The following is a 15,683-nucleotide window of genomic DNA, read 5'->3' as shown; positions in this document are numbered from 1 at the left end:
ACCAACTAGGAGCAAGGTGTCCATCTAACCCCTCCAATAATATGACATTCTATGACCACATGGTTTGAGAATATTTTAGGCACTGTATAAAAGCATTAATCTGAGGCCTGAGCACATTGTCTTCATCGGGTCTCTCTGGTACATTTTCTCTGAACTCACAGTCTGGTCATATCCGCCCCAACACCTCCTCCCAATCATTGCTTGTGCTCATTGTTATGACTTCCTCTGCCAGATCAGCTTCGAGTCAGGGCATTTTCTTATCTGCATATGCGCAACACGAGATGTACAACTGTGATTTTGTGTCCCCACCCCCCAAGTGGGCATCTGAGCACGCTCAGTTCTTCTGTTCCTTTGCTCATATCAGAACTGTGGCCTTGCTCTGCTTTGTCGCTTGCAGAGACAGCTGCGTTTTTTTTTCCTCTTTCAAAGTCAGTCCTGTAAAGTCTTAGCTAGAGTTATTATAATGCCATAGCACAGCATCAAAATTTCAAGGTCTTCTTGCCCATGAGTCAGGGGTCTGGAATATAAGTATGAGGCCTCCTTAAATATGAGTCTGGGGTCTTTTAGGGGTTATTCTTGTAAGTCTCCCCAAAACCCTCATTCAGATCATTTAACAATTCCAGATTAAATTAGCCATCTTCAGTTTGAAGTAACCCCCTCAGTCTTTTGTTAGCACATTATTTAATAATTTAAGTTCCAGATTAACAGCCAACACAACTGCCTTTGTTTTTTTTAAAGGTAGCGAGAACTCTCTCTTAGATGTCCTGTGTGCTCTCAAGGAGCTATAATTCCCAGGGTCCTTTCACTGGCTGTGGGTTTAGATTTGTAGCATAGACTTGCCCCTAGTGGTTGCAGTTGTCACATTTTGCCCTTATTGACTGCTGATTCCTCTGCATTTAGATTGTCTTTCAAACACGGTGGGGCACCATTCAACTTTATTAAGATATCTGATGCAAAACAGGGAGAGAGGGGGATTGTGGAAGACGATAACTGTGATGAGACTGGATTATTTTAGCAGCACGTCAGCTGGTCTTGCTTTGAACTATCTGGCCCAGATTGTGTGAAGTGCTTTTGATGCCCCACTGTAAAATAGCAGGGGGTGAAATAGCTCCTTGATGCTTCCTGCAGAAGAGTCATCATTCCTGTTAAAAGTTTTATAGAATTTGGATTGCCTGAGCAGACTGTGTTTCAATTCACACAACGATGCAGCTACCTACTGTTTTGAGAACCTATCTAATCATTCCCCATTTTCAAAGATCCTCAATCTGCGAAGGAAAAAAAGGCAAGCAAAACTACAGGGAAGCTGATAAAATAGTTAGCAATAGGGAATGACTTTGGATACAAATGAATGGACTATGACCGTACAAACAGAAAATACCTGCTGCGTTCAGAAGTGTTGCTATGTGGGTGAAACATGTATGAACAAAGTGTGCAGCTAATACAGATGTTGATTCATTTGATTTGCTATTGTCCTGATATTGCTGTTTGTTAATTATAAAACCGATATTGCTGGATATTGATCTTGATATTGTGCCCCCTCTTACTGGAGCCTTTCATATAAACTGGTTTTGTCTAGTGCAGAGGTGTTGAACCTCTTTTGGCTCGAGGGCTGAATTACAGAGCAGCTCTCAAGTGTCGCATTCCAGTGGTGGGTGGGGGCAAAGGCAATGTGGGCAGGGCTGAAATCAAAGGGGCTGGGGCTAAAAATGCCAGCATACTGTAACTGAAAGCTCTTATTGCTGGTAACCCAGCCACAGGAGAGGCATGTTAACCTTTCAGGATGGGGGGAAAACTGCACAAAAGCCAGGAAATCAACATATGGTTGCAGGAAAGGAGTTGGTGGGGGGGCACCATAGGGGAAGGCTGCCTGGCCTTCTAGGGAACACCAGAGAGCTGGATCAGGACCCCTTGAGCACCAGGCCAGAAGTTCTGCACCTCTGATGTGGTTAATTTGGAAGAATGCAGTGTTAGGACTCAACCCTGTTTTGTGGAAAGCCTGCACCCTAAGCCCACAGCATGTGTTTACTCAGTGGGTAAGGAAATATACCCAGCAGATGCTCAGTAGAGCATTTCCCCTTGAAAACAAGTTCTGAGCCAAGACAATTCCCATTAGCGCTTTACTGCAGCCAGAGGCCTAGATCCTGTAGAAATATGGTATTTTCCCTTTTATCAAAGTGCTTCATGCCAGACCACAACCTTTCTCAACTTGGCGCCCTTCAAATGTGTTGGACTACAACTCCCAGCATCCTCCAGCCAGTCATCCTGGGTATTGTAGTCCAACAAATCTGGAGGGCACCAAGTTGGGGAAGGCTGCCATATCAGAAATTGCTTATGAAACTCTCCTTCATTTCAAGAGAGATTTGCCATACGGTATGGAGCAGGAGTGCGAGTCCTATTCAAGAAACAAGTTCAAACCTTAACATAATTCGTTGTGTATTTCTTTGGATCTAGGCCACAATCTCAACCTAAAGCAATGAATAGGCCCCTGCAGCTCATGTTCTCTCTCCACTGAGATATTTGTTTGGAAAGCAGTGTTATTAGAATCATCTAAATTCAACAATTACTATGGGTAACAGTGGTACATAGAGCTTAAGCTTAGTATCAACTGAGGGTCGGGGGGACATAGATCATGTAAGAATGGTTTCTAGAACGTAGCCTAGCTTCTTTAAGCCCCCAGTTGCACTTTAGCACTATTGAGACAATCAATACAGTGAACACATCCCTTGAAGATGCTGTGCAACTCTCTGGCCTGGTTCCAAATGGTTGAAAGAACTAGAAAAGGTCTAGAACAGGGGTGGACTTCTGGCCCTTCAGATGTTTTGGTCTACAATTCCCATCAGTCCGAGCCAGCATAACCAATGGTGGAGGATGATGGGAGTTGTAGGCCAAAGCATCTTGAGGACCATGGTCTAGAAAGAGACAATGCTGCTGCTCAAAGTTCACAAGCTTCTACTCACTGATGTGACTTCAGAGGGACAGTAGAAACAAATCATTTTGCCACATATCTCCATCTATACCTTACCCCTTGGCAGGGCGGCAGATGACCAAGCCTCAAATGAGAACTCAGCCTTCCATGTACTTCAGTCATGCAGGCAAATGCTACTTCATGCAATACAAGATTTCATTCAGTGATATGGGTTGTCATAAATGTCATGGCAACCCCTAAGGAAGATGCAACACAGTGAGGTCCCCTCAATTGGCTTACCTGGGCCAAATGGCATTTGACTCCCCCGCTTCCCAGCACTGTCTTCATTAGAAACCATTTCACCTAGTCATTATGTCACAGTATTCAAGTTAGTGCCTGGATTTGTTTTTCTTCTCTTTTGTATCATTATGTCTTAGTATGTAACCTACTATATTAATTTGCAAACTGCCTAGGCTGCTTTGGCAGACCAGTGCTGAACAAAACGTAGTAAATACATTTTAACAGAATAGGCTATGTAAAAGGTATGAACAGAGCCAAAGTGGTCATGATTAACTGCTTTCAAGCTATGTGACCTGGTATTGAGTGTTAAGGTTCTTCTGGTATATCAGCCCGTATCTTACGAATATTATTTCTATGACACACATTGCATTTGTAATTGCTGTTCCATATGCTACAGCAAAACATATCTAACTGTTGTCATGTGCATGGACTAAGTTAGTCTACAGTTAAATTAACTGTCTGTTACATTTAACGTATGTTACAAGCAGATATGATACATGGCCTTTATAAATGAACACAGCAGGTCATTGTTCAACTAATTTGTTTATTTCCAATTTTTTCCAATTCCAAACAAAAGCTAAATACAAATTTTAAACAGATAAGCACTAGATTTACCCAAAGGGAGTAGGCTTATACAGATTTACTTCAGTAAAATTACTCAATCCTTAAGCAAAGCATTCTTTGCCAAAACTATACAGTAGTCTTCCTTATGTTCATTGCACAATCTTAAACAAAATATGTTGTCAAAACCAACTTTGACACTCCAAACAATATTTTACAATTAAATCCACAACTGCTTTAGAATATCTTCCTCCCCTCCCCCACCCAAAAGAACCTCAGAGAGTTTTCCATAAGAAATGTTTTGGAAACCAGTATTTCCTACACAGTTCACCAGCAAGTTTACAAGTCAACTCTCAGGAAAAAATAATCCTCTGCCAACATGGTTTCTACAGCTGCTATTTTAAATTTAGCTGCTTTAGGCTACTTCAGACTCCAGGTCTGTAAAAATGTATTCAACTCAACAGAACACTCTACATTTAGTTATACAGCAAACTGGGGAAAGAGATCCAAAAATGAGAATGCCAGTAAACTCAAACATGGCCAAGCAAAATAAGAGAGGCAATTAATGCCTACACCAAATGAGATGCTTTTTTTCCTTAAAAGATTTCTTTCCCATGGTTAGCCATCTACTGTAACAAGCCATAGACCTATTCATCAGAATGAATCTGACACAGCTCTGATACAAACATGTTAACAGCAAAGCTTATAAGGCTTTTACACCATTACATTCACTTCTCACCCTATGAATACTGATACTGGGGGACATGACCAGCACAAATGGGGATACCACCATAAATGATCACTTTGTGCTCTCAGATACATTTCTTTCAGTGTATAACAGTCCCTTCATTTCACATTTTGGTAGGATGCTCATGCAATGCAGAAATATGCAGAGCATTCTCTTTCACAAGGTCCATGCAGAAAACATCTAAAAAAAAAATTAAAGTTCTGAGATACAAATGATAAAAAGAAAATAATCCAGGATGATCAAGTTCCACGATGGATAGTGTTCTGAACATGTGTCCATTTTCTTCTATTCCGAAAGAATAAATGGCAAGAAAAGTGAAAACTGCACTCCTGCATTCTGTGATCTTCCCCATTTTGCTGGCCAGTACCCTATTCTGGCATGTAAGGACGGAGGTGATCCTCTATGGTACCAACCGCCCAGTGGGTGAGCTGCTCCTGTGGCAGATACAGGCAGATGCTGCATAACTTGAAGATTGTAGCTTTGTTTTTTGGAGTCTGGAAAGAGATACATAAATCTATTTCAGAACCAAGTAATTTTTTATAAACAGCACTGTCTGGAAAAATAACCTTCACAAATCTCTCAACTCATCTTTTCCAAATACGTAGAACTAAAGGACAATCCAACATAAAAGTATCACAAAGAATTTAGCACTCATGCGGTGCTGCTTGCTGAATATAGAACTTAATCAGCATTCTGAATCCTGCCTTTTCCAGCAGAAGGGTCATACCAAAGAACTTTTCCTGAGTGCATATATACGTCATTATGTTTCAAAAGGGGCAGCTGAGTGGAAACTGCGCTGCAATGAATGTCAAACACTGCTGATGCACAGAGGCAAACCCCCACTCTCTCAATTCGTAGCCTAACAGGAATATATCCACTTAATGTTTCATTATACTCACAAAGCAGAGAAAGCAAAAAAAAAAAAACACCGGTTACTTTTAACTTTATCCCACAATGTTAATTGTATCTAGTGCATGTTACACATTATGCCATGAAAAGGAACCCTGATATCTAAACAGATTCAGGATTCTACTATGGCAAGTGGTTTTATCTATACCCCTTATTGTATTTAAGCTAAGACACCAGCTGTTGAATCAAAAATAAAGCAACTGAATTAAAAGAATAGCTGTTCATTGGAAGATGTTTACCTGCAAGTGCTGTCTGTCAATGAAGAGAAACACTGACTGGTTAGGGTTGTTGATAACAATTCCAGTCTTGTCCTTTCGGCTCAGTACATGCAGAAACTGTTTTTCATAGTCACCATGATGAAATTCAAACCTGGCCTGTAGGAAATACAGTAGGTAATGAAAAAAGTTTAAATAAGATGTATAAGAAATGATAACCCAAAGCAAAGCTTCACTAATACATCCAAGTACGACTGGTGTGAGCAGACTTCAGACTTGCAGGATTTATTTGGGTTTTACTAGAATCCTGGCGCAAAATACAACACTTGGCATTAATGAATTGTGAGCACAGGAACTTGAGCGCTGAATGGATCTCACAGCTTCCATACAAAAATCCACTCCTGGTTACTCCAAGCTTCTTCATTTCAGCATTTTAATTTAGGGTAGGAAAGTGAATTTTTTTGCTGTTATTGTTAACAAATTGGGAAGAAATCCTTGCCAATCTACTTCAAATCACCTTGAGATCTACAAGTAAATCCACATCTCCATTCCTGAAGTACAGAATAGAGGAAATTTACAGACACCTTGAAGTTAGAGCAAATAAGGACATATAGAGTTTAAATGGCACTTAATTTTATCAGCATTATCTCCTGTTTTCTAAGGACAGCATATCAGAAAGATATGTCCATATTTAACTTTATATAAACAAACCCATTTTGATGCATATAGATACAGTATGGAGTACTGCATTGGTAAAAGTCTTTAGTAAGTTTACTAAATTAGGGACAAAACAAACAAAACTAGAGATTGGTTCAAAAACAAACTGATACAAAATGGACAACTAAATACAAAATGGACAATTAAAGACTACCTCATGGATTAACCTTTATTGGGGGTGCTCCTAGATCCATCTTTGTCACTGGAGGCCCAAGTGACCTCAGTGACCTGGAGCACCCATTTTAAAATTTGGTTGGTGTATCAACTACACCTGTTCCTGGACAAGGACAGCCTAGCCACAATGATCCATGCTGGTAATCCCACAATTTGACTACGGTATTAATCCTTTCAAACTGTGGTGCTGGAGAAGACTCTTATGAGTCCCCTGGACTGCAAGGAGGTCAAATCAGTCAATCCAAAAGGAAATCAACCCTGACTGCTCACTGGAAGGACAGATACTGAAGCTGAAGCTCCAATATTTTGGCCACCTAATGTGAAGAGAAAACTCCCTGGAAAAGACCCTGATGCTTGGAAATATTGAAGGCAAAAGGAGAAGGGGACAGCAGAGGATGAGATGGCTAGACAGCATCACCGATGCAATGAATATGAACTTGAGCACACTCTGGGAGAGAGCGGAGGACAGGAAGGCCTAGCATGCTATGGTCCATGGGGTCACGAAGAGTCGGACACGTCTTAATGACTGAACAACAACAATGCACTCTATGTTGGGCTGCTCTGGTACCTGGTTTGGAAGCTGCAGCTAGTGCAGAATGCAGCAGCTAGGGTGTTTAGTGGGACACCCAGCTATGTTAACTTTAACACCTGTGTTAAAAGAACTGCACTGGCTGCCTATTAGCTACCAAGCCATGTTCAAGGTAATGTTGTTGACATCAAAGTCATAAACACCTTGGGACCAGGATAACTAGCAGACCGGCTTCCCCTATATATACCCAACTGACCGTTAAGATCTTCAGATAAGGCCTTGCTGCTTGTTCCATGATCAAGAGAATGTTCTATGTAATATCTCAAAGGCAGGCCTTCTCAGTGATGGTGCCCACCCCTCTGGAAAACCTTCCCACATGCAGTTCAGTTCAGGAGGCAGAAAATGTAGTAAGTTTCACCTCCTGAAACCCTCCCACGTGCAGTTCAGGAGGCAGAAAATGTTGTATGTTTCAAACGCCTCCTGAAAATGCACTTTTTCACCCAGACCTTCTCTGGTTTGTAAATATCCACAACTGATCATATGCTGCACCATTTTACTGCTTTTTGTATTGTTTCTATATTGTTATCATCGTTTTTAATAGTGTATTTTAAATGTATTTGTTTTGTTCTAGTTGGAATTGTTTTTAATGCTATTTTAATAATGTATTTAAATGTGGTATTTAATACTTGTATGTGAACTGCTTGGAGATTTTTAAAAATAAGCAGTATATAAGTATTATTAATAAAATAAATAAAACATACCTCATGAATGCCACCCAGACCCAAAACATATTTGCACATGACAACATTCTGCCTTGCCAAACCAACACTTTAAACAATACCTTCCTACTGCCCCCACCAACCCCCCCAAAAGGTTCCAGAAGTCACTTATGACCAGCATAAAGAAAAGGTGGAATTTCACTGAAAATGGCAATGGCTTACTTGGGTTTTATTACGACATAACCTGAAAACATACATCATACCTGAACAGGCCTAAAGGGCTCATCATCCGATCCCTTCCACCTAGAAAACAGAAGACAGACTATCTTCTCAATATCATTCCGAGGCCAGAGTATGAAGTCCATCTCCTGTGTACAGCCAATTACATCCTGTAAGGAGGAAAAAAAAATCCATTGTGTCCATCAATCTAGTGTGAAATCACATATATACTAGCTCGGGGAGAAGCCTTAATAACCATAAATCAAATTACATGTATAATTTTATCATACATGCTTAATATTAGTATTTCTTTTTCCTATTCTTTTGACTTTCTTCTCAGGCTATATAATACTGCCTGTATATCTGCTATCTAGTTGTTAATTTACATTTCTAGGGTGGAAATCAGAACTCAGTCCAAGTAATTAACTTTCACCATAGTAGCAAACTTTCAGGGTTAAAAAGACCTGCCTGAATTAAAATGCTGACCTTAGGGTAGTTGTTTAAATGTTGAGCAGCAAATACAGTCCGGTTTCAATACATTTATTTCTTTATTTCTTTCTTCACATTTACATTTTCATGTTCCATTTTGCTGCCTTTATCAAGAATATTAAAATAAACTGTGTGGTTTACAGTAATTATCTGTAGCTTAAGAATTTATTCCATGTTTTAGTCCAGGCAGGGCCCATTTCTATGGCTTGGATCTGGTGTTCCATTCTGCTAATGGGAGCATCCTGTGAGTGGAATTCTACTCACAGGGCACTCCTGGAGGTGGAGGAGGCTTTTGATGATTCCCCCTCCCACTGCAGCCCATCAAAACACTGCTCTGGAGGGTTAGAGGACCCTCTAAAACAGTGTGGGAGGGCTGCAGGGGGATGAGGGAAGCCATGAAAGTCACCTCCCCACTTCTGCCAGCAGGATTTCCTCTGGGTTGCAAGACTTTCTATGAACACAAGGGTTCCTTCTATTCACAGAAGGGAACTTCAGTAGCTAAGCCTATAAAAGTAATCCCACATTACTGTTAAGAGGTCTTTCCCCTTCCAACTGCATACTTTACTATTTTAACAAGTTGACTTTGCCATGTTAAACATAGGCATGAGAAAGAGGCAAACTGAAAAAGATTTGAGAGGAGCGAGGATAATCATAACTATTAGACAAAGCATACAGAATATTCTGGTATAGGTTTTCCTCTTGACAGGCAGGATCCAAAAAAACCATGCACTTCAGTGTGTCAAAAGACGCACTGAATTTTTAAAGAGAAAACACAACTACCCCCTCTATGCCACATGAGTTCCAATGGCAGTTTGGGGAATGGTATAGGAGAAACTTGTTGTTCAAAGTGAAAAAATCTCATTAAGCACATGCAGGCCATTGGGTGCACCTAGAGGAGTGTTTTGAATCCTACTTGACTATATCTAGATCTTTGATCTAGAAGCACACCTGGAACCAAGACTGTTAACAAAACCTTTTGACATCTGAAAATTGAAAGAATACTTTACCCTGCGCATAGACTGATAGCGGGGTGCATGCAGCTGTACTACATCCTTTTGTAGAAGCTCTATGGAACTTTCCAAGGAATAGCTGGAATCCCGCACACCTTTCAGGATATTTTCTTCATAATTATTGGTCATGACTGGTATCACTTCAGACACTTCAAAGAGCGCTGACTTTTTCCTCTAATCAAAGAAAGTAGTGGAAGTTAAATGTTGTATTTCATCCATTTCTGAGCAGTCTGTAGTTATGACACTTTTAACACTTAGGAAATCAAGGCTGAACTTCAAACTCAAAAAATGGGGAACACCAAAACCTCAATGTAGACAAAACGTGTAATCCAGTCAAAGTTCAGTTTGATTTCAATGGAAGATCTTCATGCACACACGTAAATATAAATCTCTCTTTAAAATCAACTGAACTAAAAATAGCTGAATTTAGGCTGGAGTGCACAATTTGTCTCTGAATTCAATTTTGGGTATTCCTCAGATGTGCGCCCAACCTTAGTGCATAGTATTAACTCTCACCCTTCCATGCTTCCAAACCTGGAGTAAGGTTTTGTTACTGTACCTAATACATATGTTTCTATAAACAAAGAAACATTAATACAGAGTAGTGTTACCAGACTACCACTAAATAAGAATTTGAGATTATTAGAAGTTAAACAGTATCAAAGCTATAACCTAAGCTTGATACCAAGAAAACAAAAGTCTAATGGATTTTTACTTGTGTTCTCCATATCTGGTATCAGATCATAATTCTGGGAGTACCAATAAAGAAATTTTAAAAGTCACAACACAGAAGTCTTTAACAAGCAGAATTGAGATTACCTTGTCTTTGAATACAAAGGCAATATACATCTTGAAATCGAACTGGTCAGCTAGAGACTCTTTTTTCTTTTTAAGCTGAGCACGAAGTCTATTCAGAGCTTGTTTCTTCCGGGAGTTTGGGTCCCCCATTTTGTAATACAGGTGGTACTAAAACCTTTGGAAACCGTCACTAAACTATGGGCCCTTTTTTCATAAGACTCGAGTACAACAGAAACAAGTCATTTTATTCCTGCTCATACCAGTGAATCAATAAAACATAGGCGTAACCCAGAAATGCACCTCAGGCAATTGTTTTATGAGACTGTCTTATTAGAGGGGTCATAAAACAAAATAAGTAATAGTCCAACCATCATTGGACAAAGTTTGCGAAGAATTACAAAAAGCCCAAAGGAATTTGAAGAAAATACACTGATACACACAGTTTAAACCACGGGAATAAATGGGTAGGAATGGGGAAAAAATCTTATCACAATTTGTGTGTATAAAAAAAGCAGTAACAGACATGGACCCAATCCATTTGGGCGTTGTTTTTTGCCCCAACCCCCAAAAACTCCCTCAAACAAAAACTGAAATTAAAGACAGTGCTCTATCCCACCCAGATTCATGACTCCGCTGATTATTAGCAAGATTTCTGCTATTGCTATGCTGTCTGGCTTTATTTTTAAGAATTACACTTGGTAGAAAGCAAAGGAGGGAGTGCACAACAGGAATGGACGTCCTGGGAGGCAAGACGTTTCCCTACCAACAACAGAATCATCAACCACAGACAACACGGTGCTGGTTTGCAGAGGAGCAAGGAGTTTGGAAAACAGCAGAGTCATTTCTAACTTCATCCTGCTCATCATCAGGCACATGGTTGCCCTGAGGCTGTGTCTGTTAGAGAGAAGAGGGATCATGATGGCCATTGCTAAAAGAGCGGAGGGAAGCTATGGGAGAGTATCTGGCCTAAGGGCTTTGAATCCCGAGTCGATCTCTCAACCTACCTCTCCCCTAGCAGGGAGAGACACCTACATCCCCCAATAGTTTTCCTTCCCTCCGTCTACCCCACCGATAGGGCGAAAATCCTCCTCCCTCTGCCGCTAGGCACCGCAAAGGAACGCGGTTTAATTGGGGCTGGGCATGGCTGATGCGATTGGCCTCCTTGCTGGAATTGTTCTCTTCCTTGCTCAACACTGACGAGGAAGGGGCGGGCCTGTGCTCAGCGCAGCGGGGGCACTCAGTCTACGGCCCGGAATTCACTCTTGCATTCATAGTCATCAACTCGGGTTCTTTAAAAAAAATTAAAAAAAAGAGTAAGAAAGACGAGGGAAAAAACACGGCAAGAGATTTCAATTGCAAAAATTGCAAGTTTGCAGAAATTTTTGTTGTTGCAAACTTAAATATATTTAGAAGGGAGGGGGAGAATGTGTTTGCGGGCAAACACTTCGGGTCAATTAAAAAAAACAAACAATAGGACTAGCCCGCCTTCCCCCTTTGGGAGTTGTTTGGGAAAGGTTTAAGTTGTTGGTTTTTAAACACCCCTCCCCTTCAGCTTTCCCTCATAAAAATAAGAAGCTTCCCTCCCACTCTCCTTTTAGCCCCAGCGGGAGGCTCAGGCGGCAAGAGAGACCGGGCCGGGCCGGGCCAGACCGGAGGCTGTGGCGTGGGCTGGCTCGCTACCCGCAGCCGGCGGGCGCGGGCGGAGCAGTGGAGGCGGCGGCGGCGGCGGCGCTGCTAGCAGCACAGGCAGAAGCCATGTCAAGATAAGGCCACCAAGAAGCCGTCGAGCTCCCCCATCCCCGCTGCGCTGTTCACGACGACCGGGCCGCCCGCTCTGCCGCTGCTCAGCCCCAGCAGCCTGGTCCCCATAGCCTAAGCTCGGCGCCCCGGAGCCACCGGGGGTGGGCAAATGGCGGCGGCGGCGGCGGGAGGAGGACGACGACGACGAGAGAAGGAAGCGGCAGCGGCGGCGGCGGCGCGAGGCTGGGCCGGGCAGTCCCTGCGCTACGGGCTGCTACAACGAAAAGGGCAGGAGGAAAGAGAGCGAGCGCAGCTCCCCCTCCTGTCCCCTCTCACGGGAAGGATAGCGCGGAGGAGTCCCTCGGGCCGGACGACGCGGAAAGAAGGACGCGAGGCAGGGGACGCGGCCAGAGCGAAAACCCCTCAAAATGGCAGCCGCCGCCTCTCCTTCTCCGCCTGAGTCACACGCAGACAGGCTCCGCCCGTGACCCGCTGCGCAGGCGCTCTGCAGTCGACCGTACCATTCCGGGAAGGTGGGGGAGGAAGAGGAAAGAAGGCGAGGCGAGGGGGTCGCTGGCGCGTAGGAAGCCCGTTCCTGCGCGTGTGTGTCCTTTCCCAGCGTCTTCGACGGGGGAAAGCGCGCGAAGGGCTCCGTCCTTGCAGCCGGAACTTGTGCGGGGTTACAGCTGCCTCAGGCCGCAAGCCTAGACACACTTACCAGTGCGTAAGCCCCGTTAAACAACGCAGGACTTGTCTCTGCGCAAACGGGAGTAGGGTTGCGCTGTCGAGCAACGGACTCGGGTCCGCGCAGCCTGCAGCGGGCTGATGCCCGAACGGGGCGGTCAGCGTCTGTCAGTGTCACCCTCAAGCAGGGTTACTTGGAAACAGGCCCGAATCACATCGCTGGATTTATTTGCGAGTAAACTAGTGCATGCACGATGCAATAAACAATCAAGTATGACACACGCGTGCGCTGTATAAATGAGATCAAGATTAGAGGGCATTTAGAGCAACTTGGCTTGTCTTAAATATGGAGCAGAGGGTGTTGGCCTACCCTCCCTTACGTTTTGTTTCTGGCCGCTTTTGAACTCTTTTGTATTGCAGCTTGTATAAAAACGACATGTGGTTGTTGCAAGCACAACTTGCTCGGCAGTAGTTGTTTTTGAGAGACTAAGATTATCGTTTCATTTTTTAATGCCTCTAAACTGAGGTTATGAAATGCAGAGCAGGGATGGTTGCAGGGATGGCTTTTAAACCTGACTCGAGACCTCTTGTCAGGCTGCTTGCTCTCCCATGCACACTTGCCTGGGATTTGTTGTTGTTGTTCAGTCGTTCAGTCGTGTCCGACTCTTCGTGACCCCATGGACCATAGCACGCCAGGCCTTCCTGTCCTCTGCTCCCTCCCAGAGTGTGCTCAAGTTCATATTCATTGCATCCGTGATGCTATCTAGCCATCTCATCCTCTGCCGTCCCCTTCTCCTTTTGCCTTCAGTCTTTCCCAGCATCAGGGTCTTTTCCAGGGAGTTTTCTCTTCGCATTAGGTGGCCAAAATATTGGAGCTTCAGCTTCATTATCTGTCCTTCCAATGAGCACTCAGGGTTGATTTCCTTTAGGATGGACTGATTTGACCTCCTTGCAGTCCATTGCCTGGGATTACGTCCCATTTAATTTACGTTTTACTTCCGAGGGCATACGTTGAGCTGCATGAGGGGTCTGCGTTTTTTTAATTACACCAGAGCCGTATCAGACCTGATAAAACGGTCGCCTAAAGGAAGCTGAAGACTGGAGAGCTCTGTGCAACTAGAAAGCCTGCCTGCTCTCGAACGCGAACACTGAGATAGTTTCGGCAGAACGTCACTTTTTCCTAACCTATTTTACACCTCGGGATGCCACCAGTTTTCCGTCTCCTTTCTGACAGGCGGCTGTATCCAATGTTAGTCTAACGGAAGTCCCTATTTCATAGAATAGTAGGGTTGGAAGGGGCCGACAAGGCCATCGAGCCCACCCCTCCAAATTATTTATTTATTTATTAAATAAACCCCCAAATTTATTTATTAACTAAAACCCCCAAATTTATTTACTTCCATGCGTCTAGGCAGGACTAACATTGGGTACAACAACCCAGGGGGCTCTGCACCTTTAAGAGCTGCAGGGCAACCCCGCTGCACCGGTTGAATTCCTTTCAAACGCACACAGGCGACAGGGGAGGCGGCGACGCTGTTTCTCTCTTGACGACCAGCAGCGTCTGTGAAGTTCAGCAACTACGCAGCAGCTTTACGACCGTCTCTCACAGGGGGCTCTTCTCATCAGCGCGTCCTCGGCTCTATTCCTCCCCTTAGCAGTCTCCACGTGAGCCGGCTGCGCGTTCCCCCATCATAAGCGACTGCGCCGTTTAAAGCTGAAGCGGAAGCACGAAAAATCCCCGTCGTCAGGAGGAGTTACAGAAGCGCCCCCCCCCCGCCTTCTTCCTTGTGTTCCACCGAATTGAGAAACTTAATTTCCGCCCCGAGACAGGTTCAATGCTCTCGCCCCGCCCGCTCCCTCTCGACTTTAACCTGAGGCGTGTGACGTGAACCGCCACGCCGTGGCCGCTCCTCCCCTCGCCTGTCTCCCTAGAGCAGGACACGTGTCTTGAGCGTGTCGCAGGGTAGCGCGACAAAGAATCTGTAATTTGCGGTTGTTATATAAGAGCGTGTTCGTGTAACGTACGCGACAGCTCCTGTTGCTGTTGTCTTCGGGCGGATGGCCTCACGTCCTATTGATGACAAATAATTACGAGTTGGGGTTTACAGCCCAAAATTGGCATGCCATATACACACGCTTGCTTGGGTCGTGGCCCCGCTGAATTCGGTGACGCTTACATCTGAGTAAACATGCATGAAACTGGGCTGTTACTATTACAAAAGCGCCTTACTGTGCAATCATAGAATCATAGAATAGTAGGGCTGGAAGGGGCCTACAAGGCCATCGAGTCCAACCCCCTGCTCAATGCAGGAACCCAAGTCAGAGCATCCCTGACAGATGGCTGTCCAGCCTCGTCTTGAATGCCTCCAGTGTGGGAGGGCCCACCACCTCCCTAGGTTATTAGAAGCATAGAATCATAGGGTTGGAAAGGGCCTACAAGGCCATCGAGTCCAACCCCCTGCTCAATGCAGGAACCCAAGTCAGAGCATCCCTGACAGATGGCTGTCCAGCCTCGTCTTGAATGCCTCCAGTGTGGGAGGGCCCACCACCTCCCTAGGTTATTAGAAGCATAGAATCATAGGGTTGGAAAGGGCCTACAAGGCCATCGAGTCCAACCCCCTGCTCAATGCAGGAACCCAAGTCAGAGCATCCCTGACAGATGGCTGTCCAGCCTCATTTTGAACGCCTCCAATGTGGGAGAGCCCACCACCTCCCCAGGTAATTGGTTCCATTGTCGTATTGCTCTTACAGTAAGGACGTTTTTCCTGATGTTCAGCCGGAATGTGGCTTCCTGTAACTTGAGCCCATTATTCCGTGTCCTGCACTCTGGGATGATCAAGAAGAGATCCTGGCCTTCTTCTCTGTGACAACCTTTCAAGTACTTGAAGAGTGCTATCATATCTCCCCTCAGTCTTCTCAAGGATACAATCTTCTGTATGTCTACTCAGAAGTAAGCCCAACTGAAT

General features: G+C 44.1%; 1 protein-coding gene across 5 annotated transcripts; it reads right to left on the bottom strand.

Moving 5' to 3' along the window:
• Positions 1–3,729: 3,729 nt before the first annotated feature.
• Positions 3,730–12,759, bottom strand: C4H6orf62 (chromosome 4 C6orf62 homolog). Of its 5 annotated transcripts, none has more exons than XM_084850108.1 (6): positions 12,555–12,759; positions 11,057–11,187; positions 9,493–9,669; positions 8,041–8,166; positions 5,663–5,797; positions 3,730–5,008 (listed from the first exon to the last, which is right to left on the bottom strand). In XM_084850108.1, the coding sequence occupies exons 2-6, from the start codon at positions 11,069–11,071 to the stop codon at positions 4,883–4,885; spliced, it is 579 nt and encodes a 192-aa protein (XP_084706234.1). In that variant the 5' UTR covers positions 11,072–11,187; positions 12,555–12,759; the 3' UTR covers positions 3,730–4,882. The 5 variants fall into 5 exon arrangements, with proteins under 5 accessions (XP_084706234.1, XP_084706231.1, XP_084706233.1 ...); XM_084850105.1 differs by lacking the exon at positions 12,555–12,759 and adding an exon at positions 12,370–12,491 and having other exon boundaries at positions 10,315–11,187; XM_084850107.1 differs by lacking the exon at positions 12,555–12,759 and adding an exon at positions 12,370–12,491.
• Between the last annotated feature and the right edge of the window lie 2,924 nt (positions 12,760–15,683).

This window comes from Heloderma suspectum, chromosome 4 (assembly GCF_057233095.1).
Source record: "Heloderma suspectum isolate Gila_16-S chromosome 4, 16-S_ref, whole genome shotgun sequence".
NCBI lineage: Eukaryota > Metazoa > Chordata > Lepidosauria > Squamata > Helodermatidae > Heloderma > Heloderma suspectum.
This window is presented reverse-complemented; position numbering and strand designations above follow the sequence as displayed.